General features: G+C 41.7%; 1 protein-coding gene across 2 annotated transcripts; it reads left to right on the top strand.

Moving 5' to 3' along the window:
• Positions 1–423: 423 nt before the first annotated feature.
• LOC132887972 (nuclear pore complex protein Nup93-like) lies at positions 424–27,829 on the top strand. Of its 2 annotated transcripts, none has more exons than XM_060923814.1 (20): positions 424–640; positions 3,314–3,376; positions 4,793–4,921; positions 9,583–9,657; positions 10,755–10,847; positions 11,017–11,156; positions 13,812–13,944; positions 14,140–14,297; positions 14,396–14,561; positions 16,506–16,599; positions 18,130–18,321; positions 19,516–19,642; positions 19,985–20,057; positions 20,160–20,204; positions 20,513–20,629; positions 20,722–20,840; positions 23,860–23,977; positions 24,059–24,142; positions 24,232–24,360; positions 27,556–27,829. In XM_060923814.1, exons 1-20 carry the CDS (start codon positions 533–535, stop codon positions 27,664–27,666), a joined length of 2,274 nt encoding a protein of 757 aa, XP_060779797.1. In that variant the 5' UTR covers positions 424–532; the 3' UTR covers positions 27,667–27,829. The 2 variants fall into 2 exon arrangements, with proteins under 2 accessions (XP_060779797.1, XP_060779798.1); XM_060923815.1 differs by having other exon boundaries at positions 560–644.

Genomic DNA, 27,829 nt, shown 5'->3' on the forward strand with positions numbered 1-27,829 from the left:
ATGCGCTCGTTCCTGGCCCGGCCAGCCGCTCCAAAGCCACTGCACTCTTCTCATTAACTAAACATGACTCTTAAGAGGATTATTAGCCCAATTTCTGGACAGGATGTCGGAAGCCATCAGGAGAGGGGAGGGAAAAAAATCCATTACCATAATTGCGTTGCGCTAAGAGAGGGGGAGTGTGGGATTGGGTGGTGGTGGTGGTGGTGGGGGGTGTAGGACGGATGCAGAGATGTATAAAAAAGGAAGAAATGAGTGAGACTGAAAGAGGAGGATGGCAGGGATGCTGGAGGGAGGGGGAGCTGGGTGATGGAGAGCGGTAGACGGTTCAGGCTGAATTATCACTCCTCCTCGATATCCCCCCCTTGCCTATGCGCAAACTTGGTATAGTCCTCCTCCGACAATAAAGCAGCCCACAGGAACCCTGCTCGTGGCACATATCTGGGTTCAGACCAGTGGGCCGGCACGGGGTAGGAAGGCGCTCGTGGCAGACTAGTGTGTGCCAGCAGCGAGCCAGGTCAGAAAACGCCCCAGAATGGCGCTGACCAACTTCCTGAAGCTAGGGAAGAGGAAGGAGTGTGTCGGGTGCAGCCGCACACTGCTCCTGGCTATATGCACCTACACTGACAGGCTGAGGCACGGCGTGAGTAAGTATCTCCTACACATCCATACATGCTTGCACACTTGCACAAGTTCAGTCCGAGCACCTACGATACAGAATCAAAGCACTCGCATCATGTAGATTGCACACCTTTCACCTTGTCTTGTAATGATAGCTTTGTAATGATAATGATGGTGAGAGTGAGAATGAGGAGGATGAAGGCTGGATGGCCACACAGGAAGTGGTGGCATTAGGGTGGGGTTCCTGTCTTGGTCATTGTTACGAAGTGTTAATGCCAGGACTACGGGATCTTCTTCCTCATTAAATGAAACCCTAGCAGATAAAGAGCATGATTGTATGGATGGATTATATCTCAGACTTTTTGCGAGTGAGCCATCTGCGAATATGTTTGCTGACTCGAAATATTTTTTGCTGCATGTCTGACAATGCTTTTACTTAAACATACGAGCTAAAGGGTGGCAGTGTGTGTGTGTGTGCAATCTGTATGCACTGCGTTCCACAGGAACGACACACAGTCTGCACATCCTATATTGCAAAGGTGCACGGAATGTTTGCGATCTAATTGTGTAGCATGTCTATGATCTAGATTATACTGAACATTCCAAAAAAAAAAATCTAAGTAGAGTCTTCTAGTGGTTACTCTGTCCTCCTTCCCCACCTACGTGCAGTTCTCTATACGAGTGCATGGCTGTCTGGGTGGGAACTGCTTGCTCTCTTTGTGTGCCACATAAAATTCCCTCGTAACGCACGTTTTGAGAAATCTCCACAAGCCATACCTGCTGAAAACTCATGGCGCAATACGACTCCTGATATTAACATTGCTTTATAAAACCAGCAAAAGAGATACGAGAGATCCAAACGGGCCTTTTACATCTTTAAGGTATAACCAAAGCCTAAATGTGTTTAAAAAAAAAAAAGACAGGCTTTTAGAGGGGCTGTTCCTTAGTGGAGGACGCTTATGGACAGTGGGTGGCGCTAGAGTCTCCCGTGATCTGGTGGAGGGCAAGGCCACGATGACTGAGCAAGAAATGGCTTGCCATAACCCAGCAGTGAGCGTCACGGCTCTTGTTTTAGGATGGAACGATTTGAGAAACGAACATGCTGTTATCCGCGTAAGCTCCGCCTCCACTCCTCATGTATCCGAGGCCACAGTAAATCAGTCCTCATTTGCAGCTGTCAATCAAAGGTATGGTTGTGTTGGTGAGCCTGGGGGATGGGGATCGGCTCGAGAAGTCAGAGGGTGGTGAGGGGGCAGGGTGACATAAGCTTCCTGAAGAGTCACGGGATGGAGAATGAATAGATGAGTTCATAAGGACGCCGATGGCCGTACGATGAGGTCAAAAACGGGTAAGGGGAAGGAAGTACTTATGGGGCAGCTGAGGATATGATAAAGGAAGCGCTAATGTGATTAAAGTGGGGTGTGGCATTTTGTAAGAAGGCATTATTCCATATATCAGCATGACTCAGACGCCAGAGTGAGGCATCATGAGATTAGTATCTTGTGCTAAAAGCCTCGTGCAAGGAAAAACGTAGTGGGCGTCTCCAGGCTTCCTGAAGGCTTCCACCGCCGCACGGTGTCGCTGTTTTTGAAATGCTTCATGCTTCAGCCCCACCCAGCTGCATTCTGATGCTCTTTATCCTAACCTCTAAGCTGACCACTGCCAACTTCCCCTCAGATATGTGTACCCTGCTACCCCCAACCCCCACTGAGCATGTGTGTGCTGCAGATGGCTGTTCGGTGCCAGTGTGCAGCTCCGCACTGCGAGCGATTTGTGCTCGTTTCATCTGCGAAGTGTCCTCTCCTGTCTCCAGTCACAGCAGACAGGGTTTCACTGAAGTGAGCAAGCGAGAACGTACGTTCGGCGTCTTCACTGCATCACAGGATTCGCCATACAGGCAGTTGTTTGTCGTAAAGCCGCATGGTTTCCTGATAAATCTTTGCATTCGAGTTTCAAAGAGATTCTTCTTGTACTCTGATGTCCTTGAGTCTCTTGGACCTGCCTTGCAACCATTGTGAGTTCCACTGATTACTCCGGTCCCTTTTTTTTTTCCTCTCACAAATAAACTACTACTACTAATAATAATAATGTAATAGTGACTATTTTAATGTATGGTGTACTGATAGACATAATATCCCCTACTCATACGCTTGAGAATAAGCGTCGTGTGTCATTTTTAAACGATAAGATGTTTACGTAATAATCTTGATCAGAGCAGATGGAATTGGTTTACAGGTTCCAAAAAAAAGGCATCTCCCTAATCAAGCTCTTGCAAAGATCAATTAGACCCCCTGTGGTCGGCTCGTCATACACGAACGCATGTAAAAGCAGGTTGTCGAAAGCTCTTCCAGAACCTTCTCAACTGAAACTGAAGCTCTCGTGAAGTAACCGAAAGCTAGTCTGGTGCCACCATTTTGGAAGAATGGAATTACAGCGTGGTGAAATACCAGGTCATTTCCAAGTTTATTTATTTATTTTTAAAGAGTGAGTGAGTGAGTGATTTTACTTAACAATGCCAATTATTTGTCTTTTAACGTCGTTGTGGAAGATGTGACCGATTGTAGATGATCAAGGAAGGAGAGTGAGACAAAGAGAGAGGGCGTGTGCTCTGAAAGCTGAGAGGGGAAAAGTAGGTTGCAGCACATTTAACCTCCAGGCCGTGTCTGTCTTTTTTTTTTTCTTTTTCTCTTTCCAGGGCTTTCTGAGGAATGAGAGAGAAAATGCACTGCTGTCCGCTATTGAGGAGTCTCGCCGCAGGGTAAGTCTCCACTTCACTTCGCTGTCAGTGTTTGTCTGTCCGTTCCCAAATTTTAATCTCCATTTATTTTTGTTTGTATTTATAATTTCTGTCACATCCTACCACACAGAATAAAAGGTTTGGCATTATGATGCTGCAGCATCACACACAAAAAAATCTTACTTGAGTCTAGAGAAGGCTTGATGTCCTCGCCGGTCTATTCTATCCGCGTTAACTTCTCAGCAGCAATCAGTGGGGTAAAAATAGGAGGCACTCGCCAGCCATTATCCCTCATTCAGTCAGAGGGCAGACTTCTGCCGGGTCAATATCTCCTCCATCACCCCATTTAGAGCTCTTGCCCTTCCCAAATCGGAGGGTTTAACACACTGTCTGTAATAGATAAGCATTGTTGCAAAAAAAAAAGTCAAACTTTAGACATTTAGTTGCCATGAGCATGATGTCATTTTTGCAAAGCTGGTTTCTTTCTTAACATGTTGTTATAACGATGAGAGTGAGGGATTGATTCAGACAAGCTCAAGGTTTCATTTTTATCCCCCTGGCATATAATGCTGGAGAGGTATAGCTATCGCTCTGTCCGTCCATCTGTAAACCTTTTAGTTTCCGGAGCATAACTCAAACTATTCGGAATTTTTTCACGAAACCTGACAGTTATGTTAAGTGACTAGAGGAGTTGCGCCTTTTGACATTTCTGTGATTTTTTTTTTTTTATTCTGTATTTCCATGGCAACCAATTCGACTTAGGAAAATCTGGAGTAGGGTTTCATGTGTGTGGGGGGGGGGGGGGGGGGGGATACGTCATCTCTTGATGACTCTTTTTGTTCCAGTTTCACACTATTCCATCTGACTGTATTTTAGTTAAAATCTGGCTAATTAAATCCTGCAGCATAGACCTTCCATGCATCTTTGGAGCTCGAGAGATTTTTTTTTTTTCCCCTCCAATTGGTGGTAACATGCCACTTTGCAGAACAGCCCCAGCCCTACCCCCAACGCACTCTGTTCCATAAAAGATTTTCTTTGCAGTTCAGAAGCCGTTTTAATTAGAGCGCTCGCAATTACCACACGTCGCTCCTTCGGGATTGCGTGAAATAGACGAAAAGGTCTATTCAATCAGGGTGTATGCTAAATCTGTAGCAGGCGTGAAGGCAGACCCAGTTAGTGGCACACTTCCATTAGGCAGGAGTTGCTGAGCTTTCTCAGGGTCTTTTTCTCTGGCCTGAATGGCGAAACGGACAAGGAAATGGCAGTCGTTGCAAGGCCGCGGCTGTCGGTATTTAGCGCACTGTAAACGCGCACGAGTCCAGGCTGCTCCCGTCTCCCTCTGCCAGCTATTTTTAATGCATCTCATGGTGGTGAACCTATTTCTTCAACAGAGCTTTTTAGTCTTTCTCATTCTCATGTTCGCCATCTCTTTTTCAGACCTTCCTGCTGGCGGAGGAGTATCATCGTGAGTCCATGTTGGTGCAGTGGGAGCAGGTGAAGCAGAGAGTGCTGCACACCCTGCTGGGAGCAGGCGAGGATGCACTGGACTTCAGCCAGGATGTAGAGGTCTATAAACACACACACGCACCAGTGTTCAGACAGTCACACACGCCGTCATCAGTTAAATGCTAATTTCAAACTGTATATAGCTTTTGCACACATTCATGGCATTAAGTCTGTAATAAAATGCACTGGAAATAGGATTCCTTCATTTAGGTTGTTCTGTTTACGGCTTGGTAGTACACTGTATGGGCAAAAGTTTATGGACACCTGACGGTCACGCCAATGTGTTTTTTGAGCATCCTATTCCAGATTTAGTCCCCTTTGCTGTTATAATAAACTCCACTCTTCTGGGAAGGCTTTCCACTAGATTTCAGAGTGTTCAATTTGCTCGTTCACCAGCAAGAGCATTAGTGACGTCAGGCAAGGAGGCCCGGGGCCATCCTTAAAAAAAAAAAATCCGTTTCCTGTCCACCGGGTGAGCAAAAAAATTTTCAGTAGGGAGGGAGGGATTTTTTTTTTTTGTAATTCGTTCTTTTTATTTGCTACAGACAGTTTTTAATTCTGTCCAGCCAACCTGCATTAGTTCCGTAAACGCATTTTTTTGTTCGGTTCCGTTCTCATTTTGAATAGATCTGTTAGGTTCTCTTACAGATCTGTCAGGGTCATTAACAAAGTAGGTAATGAATTTCGCATAACAAAACTCAAAAGCTGTTTGTAACGTCTTGGATGGATCAAGCTCAAACGAATTTCAGTAACGGTTTGTGATGGTCCGACACACAGACTTTTTGTAGTTCTAAATCGAGCGTTAGGCCTAGTTCGGATGAAATTACACTATTAAAATGATCACTGAATGATTTGTTTTTCTGAATCTTTACTATTTTGTTGTTCGCTAGAATACCATTTTGCGATTTCACACTTAAGCAAATGTTTGAAAACTCCGGCTCTCCTTCCTTCATGGTGGCTGCCATTTTTTGTGCCGCACAGCGCATGCGCAGAGCTGATTCGATACTATATTCTGCGCGGAATGCGTAAATGTCAAGTTCGATTTTAGATTTACGAACCCGAAAAAAATGTCGAAAAACCGTCATTAAAAAAAAATTTCAACCGCACAAACGGCACTCAGCCGGCCGGTGGACCGGAAACAGAACGTTTTTTAATAATGGCCTGGGGTGCAGTCAGCCTGTGCAGGCTACTCAAGTTCTTCCTCTCTAACCTTACCAAACCGTATGTTCACAGACCTCGGTTTGTGCACATGAGCAGTGTCATGCTGGAGCATGTTTGGGCCTCTTAGTTCCAGGAAAAGGAAACTATAATACGACAGCATACAAAGACGTCATGTACAATCGTGCGCTTCCAACTTTGTGGGAATAGTTTGGGGAAAGCGATGGGTGTCTGCATACTTTTGACCGTAAATGTATGTCGGCAGCCTTCTGGTGTGTGGCCTGGATTCCTTCAAGTGTGGGCGGGAGTGGGATTGAAATAAGTCCCATGTGCACCTCTTGTTAGATTTCTACTGTGTCTGTGATGCTTTGAAGAACATTTGATTTCTAATGTTTGATTTCTCTTTCTACAGCTGTCAGAACGTACTGTTTGACTACTCGGCATGTTTTTGGCAATAACTAAGTATGATGATGAAAATAAAGAATGGGGGGAATCCTTTTTTTTCTTTTTTTTTAAATCTGATATAGTTTTTGTCATATTTTATTGGTTAAAAGTCTCTTGTGTTCCTCAGAAAAGGTCTAAATAAATACACGGAATTAAGTAGGTTTTTGTTTGTTTGTTTGCTTTTTTAAAGTTCATCTGGCCGACAGGTGATGAGCTTATGCCATCATGTGTTGTCTGTCGTCCATCTGGCGTCGTCCACATTTCACGAAAATCATTTCTTCTCTCTCAATTCTTCATTGATTTTTATTCTTTTTGGCAGGAAGGTAGGTCTGCCTGGGGTGCGTACAGTCTAGCTTCTACCTAAATTTGCATAATTGCAATTAATAATGAAGATATGGAGTAATTAAGCCCTAACGAGTAGTTTCTACACACATTGCTTCTTCTCCCTCATTTCTTCACTGATTTTGATTCTTTCTGGCATGAAGGTCGGGGTACCTAGGGTGCATATAACTTCTGCCCAGATTTGCTTAATTACAATTATTAATGAAGTTGTGGACTAATTAAGCCTTAATAAGCAGTTCAACAAAAATCGCTTCTTCTCGGTCAGTTCCTCACCATTTTGGATTCTTTCTGGCAAATAGGTTGGTATTCCTAGGGTGGATATAGCTTCTGTATATACGGTAGCTTGCAACATTTATTGCACAAGGTGGCCCACTTTAGATCGTTCCTTCTGGACTAGACGGGGCCGCCGGAGTGAGCTACGCCATCACTGACGGTCTCGTTTTTTTTCTTGCATGTATTTCTGTTGTACAGTAGAACCATTGTATTGTATTATATTATACCCTAAGCAGTGAACATGTGTAGAGGAAAAAGACACTATTTGGGATTTACCCCAACTACAGTATGTGTTACAAGCTTAAATAAATTTTCTAAAAACTCCTCTTGAAGACAAGTTGAAGGGTCTCAGGATCTCAGGTTGCCCAAGGAAAAAAAAAATTATTGAATATTTTTATCATCTCATTATCTCTAGCCGCTTTAATCCTGTTCTACAGGGTCGCAGGCAAGCTGGAGCCTATCCCAGCTGACTACGGGCGAAAGGCAGGGTACACCCTGGACAAGTCGCCAGGTCATCACAGGGCTGACACATAGACACAGACAACCATTCACACTCACATTCACACCTACGGTCAATTTAGAGTCACCAGTTAACCTAACCTGCATGTCTTTGGGGGAAACTGTAGCACCCGGAGGAAACCCACGCGGACACGGGGAGAACATGCAAACTCCACACAGAAAGGCCTTCGCCGGCCACAGGGCTCGAACCCGGACCTTCTTGCTGTGAGGCGACAGCGCTAACCACTACACCACCGTGCTGCCCCCTGAATATTTTTATTATTTATAATAATGACGTGATTAAACAAAAACAACACGATTTTTGCCTTCTACAGTTTGTTGCAGTGAGTAGTGCTGCTGCTAACATTTGCTCTTTCTATGTCCGTGTAAAGTTATAGGATCATTAGAATTCATGTGGAAATTTTAAATAATTAGACAGCCGTACAACCTTCTATACAAAGATACCATTTTCCTCAAGTAGAATTTAAGTTTCAAGTCGAAACTTTTTTTATTTTTTTAATTGTCGGAGAAAAGCTACTTCTACGGTATGGTTTGTACATGTATTCATATTATAAATTTAGTTATAAAAGGATGTCGTAAATTTTTCCAGTCTATAACAACATGAATGAGTGAGTCTAACAGTGATATGGCAGATTGCAGTATTTTACTGTACTCCTTGTTATTACTGTGCATACATACAGCGTGATTGTAAGTTGGGTGTGTCTGAATTAGAAGACGGGTTACTTGATGCCGTTGTGGCTCTGCAGTCCTGTATGCGTATCCGTGCCACTAAAAGGCAACGTTTTGACAGTTCACACAGTGTCAGTAAAGAGTTGGTTTTAGATGCGCTTTGAAAACGGCGTACGTGACCACGTTGCTAAGACACCAGCATACGTTAATGGTTAGTCCAGATGGAATAAAATAGAACTAATATTAAAATAGTAAACTATTACCTGTCGGAAATCACATTTTAAAATAAAATTTTTAAAAATGACAAACTTTTTTTTTTGTCCACAAACTGCTCCCTGTTCCTGATGTTTCCTGACGCCGTTTGAAATCAGCCGTTTTGACGACTAGCTGTTAACTGACGCACGGGTTATGAGGTGTGTAGGATGCTGAAGGATACGTGTGTGTGTGCTGCGTTCAGAAACAAGGCAGAATAAAGTATTTCCGAAGGCAGCGTTCAGTGCAGGCATTTGATTTGGACGTGCTGCTTGCAAATGCGGCATGTTTTATGTTTCGGCCACACCCATCGAGGACTCCTAAAATGGCTGCCATTAGGGAGTCACAAAGTGGACACAATAATTCCAGTTACACCCTTGCTTTGACCTGGATAAAATCCTCACCTGCATTATTAATGTTGGTTAAATCATATTTAAAATTTCCATCACAACACACACACACACACACACACACATCTTACCCTGTTTCATTTTCCTTTGAGGCTCTGTGTGTGTTTGCATGTGTGTGTGTGCGCGTTTGTGTTTTTCTCCCACTTTAAATATTAATTAGCATTTCAATTTTCCATGTAAGGCCTGCTGTTCACTTCCTGTGCTAGAAGCATCCCCGATGCTCTCAGTCTGTTCCTTCTAGAACAGTACACTCCTTGTATAATCCTTTTATACTCCGAGATGTGTAATTCATCCAGACAAATTGCCACTCTTTTGAAGAAGTCAATTCTTGTTTGGCCTGAGGCGTATTTTTGTGTGCACATCAGCGCTGTTGAACATGTGCGCTCAAGCATGGATGATGTTCTCCACAGTGCATTTCATGCTGCATTGATCATTTTATTCATATGAAAACATATTAGACAGAGAGATAAGGCAGCGCTTGCACTTCTCATACCCTCTTTGCACAGGAGTGTACACACACACACACACACACACACAGCCTCAAATATGTAGCACTTTAGCGTTGTCTCTGGTATGGAAGTCTACATATGAACAAATTAAACAGACCACCTAATTCATTTTTATTTCTTTAAATTCTCCCCTCCCTCCACACAGCCGAGTTTTATAAGTGAAGTAGGAGCTCCTGGACGCAGCGCTCTGGACAGTGTGGAGGTGGCTTATGGGCGACAGGTGAACACACTGCATATACACAATATTTACACACATTTAGACCATAATGCTTTTGAATTCTTAAATCTGAATGGGCATAAGTCGTTGGTTAATTTTCTATAACCGCATGGCTGTAGTTCTTGCTGAAATTCAAGTCACAGGTTTATATCATGTTATTGTTTCTATAACTGCAACTTGAATGGTGGGCGTGCAACGTAAACAGATTAAAAACACATGTAACTGTTGATATGGTGAAGTTTTCTGGAAAGCAGTTTTTTTTTTTTTAAACTGGAGTGTCCAGTGTCCGAGACTTTGTTTTTGGATGCAAGAAAATTTTTTTCAGGATTTGAGGGCTTTTGGATTTCTCTCTGTCCCCCCCGAGGGAGTGACTCTTTATCTGGTAGAACATCCACAACATTGAATGCAAGTATAAATGGATATAAAATGCACAGCGTGTCATTCTTTATTAAATAAAATATAGCAAACGTTGATTTCTCTTGTACCAGAGGAATGAAACACTTCAGGATGTAGTTATTAATTCTCTTCAAGGTGGCTCGCAGCACACCACGTAGGCTTTTTATTATTTTCTTATTATTTTCTTATTATTTGTTGGGTTTTATTCCTTACCCACCTAGCTGTTATTTTCTCTGAACTCAACCTTTACTTTAAGACATTAATTTCAGCAGACGCACCCACGTAAGCTCTCCTCCACCGACTGCTCGGACTATTTGACCAGACTCAGTCAGGTCATGTAATGCAAACCCGGCATGCTGATTGATCCAAAAGATTGATTGGCTGGTTAAGGGCATTGTGGGTAATCTCTCCGTCCCTGCACAAATGCGATATCTCTTTCCCGCTAAGCCTCTTGATTTTCCATATCATCAATTTTTTTTTTTTTGAGACTTTTTATTTTCCACAGTCACCATGTGCCGCCATATCGCCTGTGGGGTCCTGTTTCTCATTTTTGTCCTTTTTTTCGATGACCTCCTAAACATTTTCATTGTTTTCCTGCTGTTTTTTATCGTCCATTACTTTACTGCAAGGTCATAGCCCAAGCTGGGAGGTGACCGTCCATGAGTGTGCGTGCGTGTATGTGAGCCCTCTTTTCTCTCCATCAGATCTACGTTTTCAATGAGAAGGTTGTAAACGGACACGTTCAGCCCAATCTGGGAGACTTGTGTGCATCAGTAGCTGACAGTCTGGATGATAAGGTGAGTGCTGGTCATAACTGTAGGTTATTATTTTTATTTTTTTGTAAACTGATTTTAAAAGACAGCCTCAGTCATTTACATCTTAAAGGTTTATTAGCTAGAAAAGTTTTTTTTTTTTGTAGTTGTCAGATTGTTTCAATACTCTGTGTGTGTGTGTGTGTGTGTGTAGAATGTTTCTGACATGTGGCTGATGGTGAAGCAGATGACAGATGTGCTGCTGGTGCCAGCCAAAGACACACTGAAGAGTCGTGTCTCTGTGGAGATGCAGATGGCTTTTGTCAGACAGGCCCTGACTTTCCTGGAGAGCAGGTTAGAGAACAGAGTGGTGTGGGAGGTGGGGGGAAAAGGGGGAGGGGTTCGTTGTCAGTTATACTCACACACGTGCATTTTCACTTGTGTATTTCGGTAAAACATTTCAAATTTTGTAATGTATTAAAATTCCGTAACCACATTTTTTTTTCACTCATAGATGGCTTTATCAATATATAAAACAGGCCTATGTTGTGGTTCTACCTTTATTAGAGAATTACAAGAAAGTTATGGACCGATCACACACATGGGCTTTTCAGCTCGAAGTACAAGAGTATCAGGGATCAAACTGTAGTATTTTTTTGGGGGGGGAAACGATGACACCAGGGCATGAAATCTTCACTTATTTAGATCAGAGTCTGTGCAATAATGTGTGACGTATGTAAAGTACCCACAATATACACACTATACCTTGAAATATATGTAGCATTAAAATACTTCATAAAATTTTCTTAATTTTGCATGAATTTATTCATCACTGAGCTGTCCATTACAGTTTATAAAGGAATATACATTTTAGTTCCCTCAGCCCTGAAAGCTGAGCACATTCACTCCCATCAAATGATAGTGACGTACGTGCATCACAGGAAGTTGCATCATCCAAATTTGCTGAAGATCATCGGAAGAAGAAACTTGAGTTCTTTTATTCCCCCCCCTTTATTTTCTATGAGCTTGTGTTTTTCACCACTTTGAAATGACAAACTCTCCTCCCTGAAAGATAGATTATTAATTTAAAAATATTTATTTTAAGTGCATCCTTAGCATGTCCTGCTGCCATTAATTGTGGACACATTTTGTCTATTTGCTAATTCTATGCTTTAAAAAAAATCCTGAACTTTGTTACTTTCAGTCCTGTTACTCATTAAATAGCAAAGATGCAGCCATTTTCAGCAAGGAAATCTTTGTTTGAGATGTATATAAAAAAATTTTTTTAAAGGAGATACGCAGAACCTTTATTTTTAAATACATTTCTGAGTGGATAGTATCTCCATCCTTGACTCTTGTATGCTGCATAAATGGGCATTTAAAAAATATATTTTTGAGAGTTAAAATCGACCGCAAAGTTGGCATTGGAGCTGCCCCGCTGAGCCAGCCAGCCCTGAGTGCGTGACGTCACAGCGGGAACCGGTTTTAAGGCCGAGGCCTTTGACGGCTATAGACCAAAGTCATATAAATAAAAACTGATGGTGAAAGTAAGAAATCCCGTTACCGACTTGCTCAACTAAGACTGATTTGACTTCATTGATTGTGGGTTGACTCTCATTAAAACAGGATAGGTGTTATAACTTATGCAACATACATGTACATGCATGCATCTTCACTGATAAAACATAAAAGGCTAATTAGATAATCAGATGAACTGAGACAATCACATTCTGAAGCAAATTAAATAATCTTATACCGGTAACTTAAACACACAATACAAGTTACATGTATTAATCTAAATGCAGGTAAGCAATGTGTTGTTTTTGTTGTTTTTTATCCAAATGAGAGTCGGAGCTTACCCGTCTGTGTTCTCGCTTCTTGAAGGCCGACCTTGTGGCTAATTGTTTCAAAACAATCTGACTTTCAGTTGTTCGTTCAGTTCTCCGTTCATTCGCTTCTTCCACATAAGGGCGAGATATTGCTGCTGAGGCAAGCATATCCAGCGGAGAAATCGGACGGCTGGTCCACTCATTCTCCATTTTCTCCATACTGAGTACTCTGCCATTACTGCTCGGCTCAGGCAATTACTAAAACCCGGGACGGGACGTCACCGGTTTTAGCAACAACCGCGGGGAGGTCACTGCCCGAGCGATATGTTCCGTCCTAGGTTTTACGAACAACCCTCGGCTCACGCTCCGGGAGAACTGGTGCAACTGAACTTGCTTTCCTTTTCTTGTAGTTTTCTTTTTCTTTAATTGTTGATACTGCACCCTCTTTCAATATGGACTTATAGCCAACGCTCCTCAACAGATCAGAGGTCTCATACGAGTCTTCAGTAAAATGTGCAGAGCAGAGGAGAGACCACTTCGTAGGCGCCCAATGTGCCCGTGAACAACTCGCAAAACGCGTCCAAATCTTTGCAGTTTGAACATTCTTGGGCCATGAATGCAACGTAAATCCACCTTCTGTCGTGTTGCTGCACCGGTTAGCAACACATCTACGTGTCATGGCGATAAATTAGCTCAAAATGGAGGATCGGAGTTGCAGTCAGCTCTGTGTTTTAGTATAGTGGAAATGGCGATGAGACCGATAGACTTCCTGCGGTGACGTTATGGATGTCAAGGTCATTCACTCAGACCGCTACCTATGTGAATCACTTTAATCGTAAAAATTACTATATTAGATTTATTATTAATGCTTAGAACTATTCCTGTGCCATTCTTGAGGTCTCAAGGCATTTATAACAAAAAGTGAGGCCATGGTTCTGCGTATCTGCTTTAAGTTTCAATGTAAAAATAATTTAGAAAATCCTCAATCATGTAGATTACTTTGTGCTTATATTTAGCATTATTAGACGGCAGTGATGCTCATTATAGATGTACAGTGTGTGGAAGTTTGTATGAGGGACTGGCCTAAAAAAACCTTACTTGAATACCACTGCTCGAAACATTTCAATACATTGTGGGAAGATAAAACTGTAACTCGTACATCCATAACTTCTTTTCACAGCTATAAGAAGTACACCATGATGACGGTGTTTGGGAACCTGCACCAGGCTCAGTTAGGTGGCGTGCCTGGCACTTATCAGCTTGTGCACAGCTTCCTCAACATCAAACTTCCCGGCCCGATGCCAGGCATGCAGGTACTTGCACCATCGCTGCATCACAACCCTCCACCTCACGCTAGTGTGTGCCTGTGTTCATCATAGATAACAGAGTGACTTGTTTTCTCAGCGTGAGCAAATAAGCCTCTTAGTTCAGACGTGTTTGAGAAAAGTGAGCAAGAAAAAGCAAGACTGAAAGACAAGCTTCCTGTATGTGTTTGTGTGTGGGAGCAGGATGGGGAGGTGGAGGGCCACCCGGTGTGGGCTGTGATCTATTATTGCCTGCGATGTGGAGACCTGGCAGCAGCCATGCAGGTGGTGAACAGAGCGCAGCACCAGCTGGGAGACTTTAAGACCTGGTTCCAGGAGTATATGAACAGCCCGGACCGCCGGTGAGATCACTTAAAAACACGGCCCACGTTCAAAGTCTTTTATCGTGTGTACACAAACATAATGTTTAAGCAACACGTATTGTCTGATGTTCGATCAGCCTGGCGCCAGCTACAGAGAATAAAGTACGACTGTATTACCGGTGTGTGCTGCGCAATAGCACCGATCCATACAAACGTGCCGTCTTCTGCCTCATCGGCAAGTGCGACATCGCCGATAACCACGGAGAGGTGGCTGATAAAACAGAAGACTATCTGTGGCTCAAGGTAAAACTCCGGCTCTTCCTCTGGCATGCTTCGGACTATAGCACTACACAGGTTATGTTCTATTGAGGGTTTATCATCAAGTGCTGCCTTCACAATCACGATGCTACACTGAAATATGTAGCAATGTCTGAAAAAAACAAGGCGATGCAAAGTTGGAAAGTATAATAACTACACAGAGTAAACATTAAAGAATATAAAATCCAACTCTGTTGTTCAGTAGTATTGATGATGGTGTAAAGTCTACTAATAGTCCTGAACAGCAGTAAGAGCATGTAAAGTGAAATTTTTTTTTTTAGGATTTTGTTACGACCACCGTACCTTTTTTTTACATTGCCTAAAAGAAGTTATTGTGCGAAATTTGGTTAAGATTGAACAATGTTTAGAGGTGCCACAAAGCCATTAAAGTTTTCACTCAAGACACAATATAAAATAATGTGGCTTATTAACTGTTTCATATTAATACAAACAATACAGTAATAACTTCCTGTGTTCAAAGTAACAATAGCTATTACTTGTCTGTGATTTTCTAAACCCTTCGGTATTATGGTATCTTGTGGAGATAAAAGAACACACTAAGGACTTCCCGAGCAGAAGGAAGCTTTCTCCCAGACAGTTCCTTGGAAGTGGGACCAATTAACCAAACATAATTGTCCTTTCTGGTTTTGTGCTTTGCACCACCGGTACTACTTGTATTACTGTTGCTAGCCATCTGAAAAACAGAAAGAAAACCATTCACAACTTCATCAGCATATTACGATCAGTGCTCATTGTTTAAGAACCCCTTAGTGCATGAAAGTTAACCTTCTATCAGTCTATAAATTCTTCCTGCCTCTTCTTTTTCATAGAAGTGGCATATTCCCTCTAGAACTGTGACTTTCTGGGGGTTTGAGATCTTCTCTGCAACAGTCTACGCACCAACTAATGTTAATGGCTTAACCCGATTTGCAACCTCGTGTGGCACCTCCAAATATTAACCAATTTTTGTGAAATTTTGCTTGTTGCCTTCTTTTAACCTATGTAAAAAAAATGGTAGGGTGGTCGGAATGTTTTGGTAAAAAAAAAAAAATTTCCCATACATTTCGGGACCACCCTAGTGCAGGGGTTAAAGACACAAAAGTGGCGAAACGGCCTTTTTTTTTTTTTAATAAATATATGTAACTGCTGAAAGCTGTTTATTTGAACATTTTCTAGGTAGTTTATTATTTAACTATTCATTTGTTTTTATTCCTTTTTATTTATTTTAGTTGTTAATCCTATGTGCAAATGCCAAAAATGGAAGAAATTATTATTATTATTATTATGTGTATTTTTTAAATAATATTGGCTGGCCTTTTTTTTTGTGCTATATCAGATATATTCCATTAAGCTAGCATGATGTTGAATGAGTTGAGGATGAGTTCAGTATCATGCTAGCTGAATGGAATATATCTGATATACCACGTAAAAAAAAAGCTATTATTATACATTCGATGGAACAATTATAGATTTTACAAAAAGTTTGTTTACAAATTGTCACAGTCGCTCGTGTTATGTAATATGTAGGCCTGTCTTATGGCATTTTCAGTTTACTGTGAGCACCGCCAGCGAACAAAGAAATGCTTCTGTGCACGCGCAGCAGAAAACTTTCTCATTGAATATTCGCATCGGCTCTGACGTGCGACGTCATGACGTGCGACGTCATGTCGTCTTGACAACCATGCAAGATCATAAACCATATTCAACGCTCATTCTCCATTGGGTAGAATGGCGTGATACACGTAGGATAAGTGATATGCTAACAATATTGCATGCTGTCAAACCAAATGAATAAAACCTGGTAGAAGGGAATAGAACACGTTTTTCTTCCATCGAAAAAGTGTCCCGTATGTATAATAATGAATTATACTGGATGTCCGACTGCTGTAAAAGTTAAGCAGTGGTTCTGCTCTGTCCTGCGTCCTGTAGCTGAGCCAGGTGTGTTTTGATGAAGATGGAAGCAGCTCCCCACAGGACAGACTCACTCTGGCCCACTTACAGAAGCAGCTCCTGGAGGACTACGGTGAGATGCAGGCCCACGATTCAGCTTCCCCAGATTTCCATCATACTGCAATTTATCATGTACATTTCCATACCTCTTCAGGCCAGCGGAGTTCATGAAACACTCTCTAAACATTAGATGCTCGAGTCAAAACAAGGCATCGAGGCAATCCATCACCGGCTGATGCTTTGCTTCACACCCCTCTTGAAGGAACTGATTCAGGAGGAGGAAATTTATTCTCCAGCAGTTAGCCTGTCCTAGATAAGCGCTCTCTGTCTCTCTTTCTTTTTGACTTAAAACTTCCTCTCGCTGCATTTTAAAAAGCGCTGCACTATATTTTCCCCCATCTGCCTGATGAGTCAAGCTTATCTCTCACGATGCCCCACCACTAGGCTGCATTAAACACTTGTGCTGATAAGGGCCGCTCCACTTCCAGCTGCAGCTCTTTTCACTGCTCTTTTTATAATCGGCAGCTCGATTCACAGCCTAAATGAGACGGGATTATTTCAGCTCATACGAATGGAAAGAAAGCAGCCTCTTTAAGAGCTTTACAGCCGTGGAGGATTTTTTTTTTTTTGTGGAACTCATTACTTGCTTTAAGGAGCATTTATATTTCTTTAAGTTGCACATCCTCCTCTCTCTCTCTCTCTCTCTCTCTCTCTACATACATACATATATACACTACCGTTCAAAAGTTTGGGGTCACCCAGACAATTTTGTGTTTTCCATGAAAAGTCACACTTTTATTTACCACCATAAGTTGTAAAATGAATAGAAAATATAGTCAAGCCATTTTTCTGGCCATTTTGAGCATTTAATCGACCCCACAAATGTGATGCTCCAGAAACTCAATCTGCTCAAAGGAAGGTCAGTTTTATAGCTTCTCTAAAGAGCTCAACTGTTTTCAGCTGTGCTAACATGATTGTACAAGGGTTTTCTAATCATCCATTAGCCTTCTGAGGCAATGAGCAAACACATTGTACCATTAGAACACTGGAGTGAGAGTTGCTGGAAATGGGCCTCTATACACCTATGGAGATATTGCACCAAAAACCAGACATTTGCAGCTAGAATAGTCATTTACCACATTAGCAATGTATAGAGTGGATTTCTGATTAGTTTAAAGTGATCTTCACTGAAAAGAACAGTGCTTTTCTTTCAAAAATAAGGACATTTCAAAGTGACCCCAAACTTTTGAACGGTTGTGTGTGTATATATATAAAAATACATACTGGAGCATTTGAATTATATTTTCTTCACCGATGCACAGTGAAAAATTAGACCTTGTGTCTGGATAACTTTTTTTTTTTTTTAATTAAAATTAGATAACTTTTAAAATGTCGGGGCGTTGGTGCAGTGTTGTACATTATTTTAGAGCATACACTCTTGATGCACTTTTCACTAAACCAGTGTAAATGACTTTATTCATGAAATGTTTCCAATCTGCACATTTGTGCAACATCATTGTGGGTTGTGTTGTGCATCAATACTGTTCCAAAAATGTTCTCAGCATATTGGAGTACTAATCACTGATGTACTTGTTCTCCACAGGCGAGTCTCATTTCTCAGCCAGTCAGCAGCCGTTCCTTTACTTCCAGGTGCTTTTTCTGACTGCGCAGTTCGAGGCAGCGATAGCGTTCCTCTTCCGCGTGGAGCGTCTACACAGTCACGCTGTGCACGTGGCCCTCGCCCTCTACGAACTTAAACTGCTACTCAAATCATCAGGACAGAGCGCACAGCTATGTACGCTGGTGACAGATTTGTGCCAATACTGTAGCACAGTATATTTGGCATTGTGTGTTTTTTGCCTGTTCATAAAAGTACATACAGTACCAGTCAAAAGCTTGGATGCCTATTTCAAAATTTTATTTTTTGCTTTATTTTTATTAATTAAAAGGCACGTCATGTCTTAAAGTAATGACGGATGTCGTTTCTCTTTACTTAGTTGAGCGCTTCTTGACTTATGGATTACTACAGTTGTGGAATAGGGCTATTTACTGTATTGTTTATTATTTACTATTTGATCTCAAATGCATTAAGAAGGCAAGAAATTGCACTAATTAACTTTTGACGAGGCAGAGCTGTTAATTGAAAAGCATTCCAGGTGACGACCTCATGAAGCTGGTTAGATAACGCCAATAGTGTGCAAAGTGTCATCAAGGTAAACGCTGTCTACGCTGAAGAATCTAAAGTATGAAACTTTGTTTTGCTTGTTTTTTTTTTTTTAATTTACCACATAATTCCAAGCGTGTTCCATTATGTTATTTCATAGTTTAGATATATTCAGTATTTTATCAAATATCCAAAATTTTGACTTGTACTGTATGTGTTTTACAAAAAAGATCAAAAGTTTATTTTATATAAAATGAATAAGCTTGATCCTGGCTTTAAATAATTTAAAAATAATAATAAACACGCCACCCGTTTACAAGCACTCCAGAGTGATGGAGATGTGGTTTTCCAAGCAGCTTTTATGAGATTGTTCCAGAAAAACTTTTTTATTTTTTTTATGGAAGATAACTGAAAACGGTAAATGTGTTTAGCTACATTCCCAGAAGTATTTATATTTTTAGTAAAAATTATGCACTGAAGTGCAATTTTTAAACTAATTTATTGAGGTAATTTTCCACTTTCTGTTTACGTTAATAATAATATTAGCATTACGATTACTGAGATTAGACCCAATCTAAGGGCCATATATAAATATTGAGAGTGCATAAATATAGTTTTATGTCCTCTGACTGACAGGAGTGTATAAATGGAGAAGGAGACTTTTTTGGTTGGAATGTGGCTTATGGTGTTTTGCATGCTACATCTTCAGTTTTCATTTCAAGAACAATGGAGTAAAACTTGCAGGAAGTACATGCGCTTTGTATTATTAACTGAATCTTTCTTGTATTATTGAGTGTTTATCGAGGATCCTGTTTATTCTCTCAGTGAGTCAGGAACCAGGAGATCCCCCCATGGTACGGCGACTAAACTTCATCCGCCTCCTCATGCTCTACACTCGTAAATTTGAGGCCACGGACCCACGAGAGGCTCTGCAGTACTTCTACTTCCTGCGGTATGTAAATCCCACTAAACCTGAACAAGCCCCTGCGAGCCTGACCTGAGAAAACATTTGATTTGAGCCTTTTCTGCTGAAATGCGATTGGTTTAACTAGAAATTGTTTCACCTTCAGTACAGGACTTGCTCTCTCTCTCTAAGAAGGGATGAATAATTCATGACAGGTTTTATGGGTCCACTCAGAATGTGCTCAGAGTTGTTTTTGTTTTTTTTAAAGTGAATAATTAAGCCATTTTTGCACACCTAGATGTTTCAAGTGTTTCTGAAGAGCACTTGTTTGGCCCTTTTTATCATCATGTCCTTACTTGTTATAAGCAAGACTGTGTGTATATTTGGCAGGAATGAGAAAGACAACCAAGGAGAGAACATGTTCATGCGCTGTGTCAGTGAGCTGGTCATTGAGAGTCGTGAGGTAGGGGTGGGGTGCGGTGGGGCTACGCCTCCGAAATCACAGATGATTTGTTCTTTATTGCACCACTTCTCTGAATCCTTAATCTGCCTTTTCCTTTTATAGTTTGACATGCTTCTGGGAAGGCTGGAAAAAGACGGAAGCAGAAAGGTATGCCTCGAGGTTCTGTGCTCTGCCTTGTAGCGTTATATAACTAGCAGGGCGGCAAGAAGAACATTTTCAGCAATCATGCCTCTATTCAAAGCTTCTCCCGGAGCTTTATTTCAGCTCATTGTACTCCTTCTCATTCATTATTGTACCCATTCAACTCGACACAGGCTGTAAAAATGTTCTATTGTTTCAGCACTCGTGAAGTACAATGTCTCCTTTGTTCTTTTGCTGGTCAACATTTAAAAAATACAAGCACGCATCCTGAAATGCTGCCCGTCTCTAAAAAGGGATTGTTTGAATCCTTTCAGCCTGGCGTGATTGACAAGTTTGCCGGAGACACGCGAGCCATCATCGCCAAAGTGGCCTCAGAGGCCGAGAACAAGGGCCTGTTTGAGGAAGCTGTCAAACTCTATGAGCTAGGCAAGGTTAGTGAAACCATGACACAGGAATTGCACTTGTATCAGCGTGTGTATAAGAACAAATTGCGTTTCTATATCTTGTTGCTTGCTACTGATAGAACCCTGATAAAGTGCTGGAACTGATGAATAAGTTGCTGAGTCCAGTAATTGCCCAAGTCAGCGCACCACAGTCGAATAAAGAGAGACTCAAGAACATGGCGCTGGGTATCGCTGAACGGTATGTTATGTTTCTCCTCTCCGCGAACCTTCCCATACGAAAAAGAACAGTAAAGAACTTATAAGAGTTTACCACTGTCTTAGTAGTAAATCCTTATAAATATAAGGATAAATCCTTATAAGGATTTATAAATAAATATATATGCCATGTATGATTTACTCCTGAAAGTGGCCCATTTTGCATTTTCCTCATACAAATTTTTATGAAAATCTAGTATGTACGAAGTGAACATTGTGCATGGTTTTTACAGATAATGTGTATGATGAATTACACCATCTTTGTATGCTTCATGTAATGTTTGTAGTTTTAAATTATATTTTACAGTTTAAAATGTATATGCCTTTTATATGTAAATCCACATATGTTTGTGTTGGATTTACATATAAAAGGCATATACATTTTAAACTGTAAAATATAATTTAAAACTACAAACATTACATGAAGCATACAAAGATGGTGTAATTCATCATACACATTATCTGTAAAAACCATGCACAATGTTCACTTCGTACATACTAGATTTTCATAAATTTGTATGAGGAAAATGCAAAATGGGCCACTTTCAGGAGTAAATCATACATGGCATATATATTTATTTATAAATCCTTATAAGGAGTTATCCTTATATTTATAAGGATTTACTACTAAGACAGTGGTAAACTCTTATAAGTTCTTTACTGTTCTTTTTCGTATGGGTTGAAAACTGATTCATCACACGCTTGAAGGAAAAGTCCGCCCTGATGCACGTTAAATATGTTTATGCCGAAAGATTTGTGATGTGCCATTTGGTTGGTTGGTGCCGTATTTTCATTATTCTTGTGAGAAGTTAGCAATAATCTGCCATGCTGAGCTCACAGGGGGGCATTGCTAGTATTAAGTTTAGTATTTAATAAATTTTGCTGTTAATTCAAGGAGGGGGGAAGAAAGAGGACACGCTTTTTGGGTTTGTTTGTTTTTTTTCTTACTCGCCATTTTCCAGCGACATTCAAAGTCGCGTTAATAGGGGTGTTCACACGGCACATATTTGCATCGATGCTGCATCGATGTATTTTGTTGCGCTATATCTTACACCGGTGTAAATTTTGTGGAGCGTTCACACGTCTCAAACCTGCTTACTAGAGAGAAGCGTGTTAGCACCGGTGCAGCCCCACTTGCGTTCACACAGCAGTTTTTGCGACCGTGCTATACGATAGTAATAATGCGGAAATGAAATATGCGCATGTGTGAAAATGTACTTCCTTTTCCCGGTTGTCATGGCATCACCAAGCACCGGGAAAACAACGTGGATGAAGACACCAGTGTTGCCAGATACTGCTGACGTTTTCCAGCCCAAAATATGTTCAAATCCGCCAAAATGCACTTTAAAACCGCCCAATGTGGCAACACTGGAAGACACGCAGTTCTGTTGTTGTTGATATTCGCCATTTTGGAAGCGCAAAATACCAGGATGCAGATTATGCAATGCCCGTATGTAATCAACTCTCCTCACGCGTAGCGAGTCTACCCCTGTAGCGTTCAGACGTCCCATTTTATATCGGTGCTGCTCTGCAAACTAGCATTTACTCCGGAGTAAATTTCTTAAACCACCTCCCAAGCAGGGTTAGATTTGCACCGGTTTAAGCAGCTTTCAGGGGCTACACCGGTATAACTTTGTACCATGTGAACGCTCTACCGGGGCAGCCCCGGTGCTACACCGGAGTAAAAGTTGCTGTGTGAACACCCCTAATGATCGATCCAACAGAGAAGTAGTAGGGACAACAACTGTCTACAAAAGACTCGGAGTTCCAAAATGCAGTGCAGGTGTTCAGGACGCAGTTGTGCTGAGTGACGGCAAAGACTCGGCTCTGCTAATTAAGTTATTCCACGAAATCAAGTCGTACATGAGCTGATAGCCGACGAGGCACATAGTGCTGAGTTGGTGATAAGCCATGTACGACGAGATTGAGTGGAATAACTATTTAATTCTATCTACATTCACTGGATTTTGAGAAGCAGTATTTTTATCTTTTGCAAATTCGATAAATAAAAACTTTATACAAAACGTCCGACCAAATAATTTCCGCTTAGAATGTAAACAAACCGGCGAAACGACAGGAGCAGTTTGTGAAAAATGCTTTAATAATTCTTGAAAAATAAAAAAAAGAGATGTTCTTGCCATCAAATACTTTCATTCCATATTTTGTTGCTTTTTTGTATTTTTGGGGGTTTTGTTTTCGAGTAGTTTGTATTTCGTTGGTTCAGCAACACACTCCACCATTTTGTTTTTCTCTATTCATGGTATATGAGCTGATAGCCTAGTAGTAGAGTAGCCAATCAGAGCACACGATTGCTCATATCCAGTGAATATGGATAGAATAATTAATGATCTACTTTGAGGCTATTGACTGCAATATTAGAATGAAAGTTGAAGTTTTAGAACCTGATCCGTTTGAGCGAACAAAGTGTACAGATGTAAGAGAGCTGGACAGATTAAAGTACTAAAGCCCTGCGTCAGTGCTGTCTTTAGATAGAGATGAAAGTCCTTCCCACGCCACGTGGCGCATAGGGCGGCGCCGATCTCCGTTTCCGTAGCCCTCGGCCTCTCGCCTATTACATAGCTAGGGTTACAGCGGGGGGACTAGTCCTCTGGTAACCGCGAGAGTAAAAAAGTTGGCGGCATGGGCACGGTGATGTCTTGGTTAGCACTGTCGCCTTGCAGCCAGAAGGTTCTGGGTTCGAACCCAGATAGAGATGAAACAAGGGCTAAATCCCACTGGCACCACTGTAGTCAAATGTCATTGTGGGTAATGTAGGAAACCGTTAACCAAAGTGAAAACAGACCATTGATGAAAGAAGTGGAGAGAAAAAAATACAGATTAAATATTGACCTCTACTGAAGATCATATTAAATCTGAGTATGAATACGCAAAGGTGTTCAAGGCGGATTTTTCCTATAAGTCTCCTTCTCGCATATTGGATATGTTGCTCATTCTGGTAAGAGGCTTAGGTAGGCGGTGATGCTTTCATGATGTGGCTGTAGGTACCGCAATAATGGTATAGCTGGAGAGAAGTCTGTGGATGGTACCTTTTACTTGCTCCTGGACCTCATGACCTTCTTCGATGAATACCATGCGGGCCACATTGACCGTGCATATGACGTGAGTTAAGATATAGTCTGTTTTCAGAACTGCTCAATATGCCACTCGGTGTATTTTTATAACTCTGTGTGTGTCTCTCAGGTAATGGAGAGGCTAAAGCTGGTTCCTTTGAGCCAAGACCAAGTAGAGGAGAGGGTAGCAGCGTTCAGGAACTTCAGTGATGAGGTAAGAGTGCTTATTATCACCACACTTTACTAATCTTTTGCATAAAATCCAGCTATCAGTTTAATAATGCTCATTCTCACTCCCTGCAGGTCAGACACAATTTATCCGAGGTGCTTCTTGCCACTATGAACATTCTGTTCACACAGTACAAGCGTCTGAAGGGCGTGACAGCAGGAACTCCGGGCAGACAACAGCGCACACTGGAGGACCGAGACTCGGTGGGGAAAACCAGAATTGTTGGAAAAATTCCGAATTGCTTGAAAGCCGCAAGACCGATTTAGTTATTCCACTCTTGTTTTTAACTTTAACCTTGATTACTTTGAAACGTAATACTCACTGGCCATTTTAATAGGAACTTGTTCTTGATTCTAACATTCCTGTTCTTGGCTGCAGGAGTGGAACCCAATGTGGTCTCCTGCTGTTGTATGCTGAGATGCTTTTCTGCTCGCCACGGCTGTAATGAGTTGCTATGAGTTACTATATCCTTCCTGGCAGCTCAAACCAATCTGGCCATTTTCCTCTGACCTCTCGTCAACAAAGCGTTTCCACTCACAGAACTGTCGCTCACTCGATGTTTTTTGTTTTTCGCACCATTCTGTGTAAACTCTAGAGACTGTCGTGTGTGAAAACCCCAGGAGATCAGCAGTTTCTGAAATACTCAAACCAGTCCATCTGGCTCAAACCAACACCCATACCACAGTGAAAGAAAGTCACACTTCACTGTGAGATCACAATTTTTCCCATTCTGATGTTTGAAGTGAACATTAACTGAAGCTCTTGGTTTGTATCGGCATGATTGTATACATTGTGCTGCTGTCAAGGGATCGGCTGATTAGAGAACTGCATAAACCAGCAGGTGGATGGGTGTAACTAATAAAGTGGCTGGTAAGTGTACGTCAAGTTTTTTTGAAACATATTCTGACTTGCTTATATTACGACAATCCTAAAAAGAGGTGTGTAACAGCCTAGAAAAACCCTTCCACTTAAAGTGCATATCACGGGTAAATTCAGGAGCAAGATCAATGTAATTCTCCTACTTTATATTGAACTTTGGTCAAATATCTGTCACATTTTTGCATTTTGTGCAATTTTTTTTACCTTGTGCAATACTAGAAAAATTCAGTTGAAATCAAGGCATTTGAGGAGAATTGGTCCGCCTCTGAAAAAACTTGGCATTTGGATTTCCCGAGAAACATTGATTTTCGTGACGTCACGTGCAGGACGCCTCCCTCTGAATCCTACGTCAGCGCTGGTTTGTTTATGAGAAAACGACCTGGTGGTTTTCTGCAAATTTCTTCAACATTATCGCGTAATTATTAAAATGGTTAACAGATGTATCGTAGGAGGGTGTAGCAACACCGATCTTGGTGGGATTAGTACTCATCGTTTCCCAAAAGACCGGACAATGAGAGAGAAATGGGAGCGCTTGGTCTACACAGGCTGTGCACTGAAACTGTGCAAAGCTCGCGCAGCCTGCTGGCGCTTCTGCAGGTGACGTCACGAATCTGGCTCCAGACTCCCTTGGGATTTTTCCAGACGTGTTTTGTTATTATATTTTTGTCTGCTGTAGACAGCCTAATTTTTTGCTTGTGCAAAATTTTGCCTTGTGCAAAATTACCCTTCTGGATGAGTGTGTAAAGGGACATACTTTCATATTAAAAAAAAAAAAAAACGAAATTGGTCCAGAATATGCACTTTAAAGAGCCCTCATTTACCGCTGCATTTATAACTTAATCTACTCACTGAAAAACATGATTCCCAAACATTTGCAGTGGAAAACGAGTCATCACTTTACCCGCACCATCCACATCGATCTCGGTCTCATTTATTGTGATTTTGGTCATTTTAGCCATTTTAAAATACTCACCCGCCAATTTATTAGCAACACCACACACCCATGCTGGTTTATGCAGTTCTCTAATCAGCCGATCCCTTTACCGCAACATAATGCATAAAATCATGCAGATATACAAATCAAGAGCTTCAGTTAATGTTCACTTCAAACATCAGAATGGGAAAAAGTGTGATCTCAAAGTGTGAATTTCTTTCACTGTGGCCTGGGTGTTGGTGGAAGATGGACTGGTTTGAGTATTTCAGAAACTGCTGATGATCTGGGGTTTTCACACACAACTGTCTCGAGTTTACACAGAATGGTGCGAAAACAAAAAAACACTGAGTGGAAACATCTTGTTGATAAGAGAGCTCCGAGGAAAATGGCCAGATTGGTTTGAGGTGCCAGGAAGGATACAGTAACTCATAGCAGCTCTTTACAGCCGTGGTGAGCAGAAAAGCATCTCGGCATGCAACAGCAGACGACCACACTGGGTTCCACTCCTGCAGCCAAGAACAGGAATCTAAGCCCATGTTTACATTAGACCGTATCAGCGGATCATCAGATTAATGTTTTTAAAACGATTAGTGTGCACACAGCAACACCAATACACGATTTGCGTGCACACAGCAATACCAATACACGGATACGCTCGGCTCCACAGGCATCCTGCGCTCCAAATCACTCCGCCCTGAACAGCGAGTGCCCTCTGGAGGGTGCGCATTCCGGCCTTGCACAGCTCACAGAGCGCGCGAGTGAAGTGAACAAGCTGTGATTCGGGACTGAGCCGCTGTGTGTGTGATCCCAGCGCATATCACTTACTACTTGCAAGTGGAAGGATGGCAAGCCTAAAGAGAATCATAACTACACAATGGGCAGTATTTGCATCAGTATTTGCAGTATTTTCATACTTTTATACTCTTTAATGAAAGGTGATACAAGGTGGAAGTCCGCGCCGTTTTTCAGCAGTCGCGTCACATGACCAACGCCAGCGAATCAGGAAAGTGGATGTCACAGTGACGTTGTCCAATGAGACGCCAGCTAGAGCTCAGCACAGCGTATCCGCGTATTCTGAATGTTTACACAGCACCGGAGCTGACACGATCTGGATTGAATACGTGGACGCTGGCGGATTCCCGTTTCCCGGCGTTTCCAGGCGGTTTAATGTAAACGGACAGTGCATCCGCAAAGAAAACGAGACAGATACGGTCTAATGTAAACGTAGCCTTAGACTCAAGAACAAGTTCCTATTAAAGTGTCCGGTGAGTGTATTGTCCAGTCCACAGTGTGTGACCTTTTTTATTAAAGTGTGACATTTAATGTATAATAAAAGCACCCTGAGCTAGCAGGCTTTTAGACCTCTTTCAGCAGGTTGATTGTGTGTGGATTTTTATTTATTTATTTTTTTTGCTTGGGATGTTTCATAATATTTTCACCGGTTTCCAGAGATCACTCTCGGTGGCATCTGGTTTTCTCAGAATACTATACGTAAAAGCGATATGCAGCAAACTGCTAGTAAAACATTATTCTACTCTAATGCTCTTCTATAATGCAGTGTGTCTTTGACATTTTACATGCACAGGTCCTGCGCAGCCAGGCCCGGGCACTGATCACTTTTGCTGGGATGATCCCGTACCGCATGGCCGGAGACACCAATGCCAGGCTGGTACAGATGGAAGTCCTGATGAACTGAGTGAAAGAAAGGAGAGAGACTGTCCCTGCAGTCTCTCTTTCTCTCAAACCTCCAACTCCCCACCCCAATCAGTTCTGTTTCGTCATGAATCGTACTTCATTGTACTCATTTTATATTTGTATTGTTTTTCATTATTTTGAAAAATAAAACCCATTTCAGTTTA

This window comes from Neoarius graeffei, chromosome 6, assembly GCF_027579695.1.
Source record: "Neoarius graeffei isolate fNeoGra1 chromosome 6, fNeoGra1.pri, whole genome shotgun sequence".
NCBI classification, from domain to species: Eukaryota; Metazoa; Chordata; class Actinopteri; order Siluriformes; family Ariidae; genus Neoarius; species Neoarius graeffei.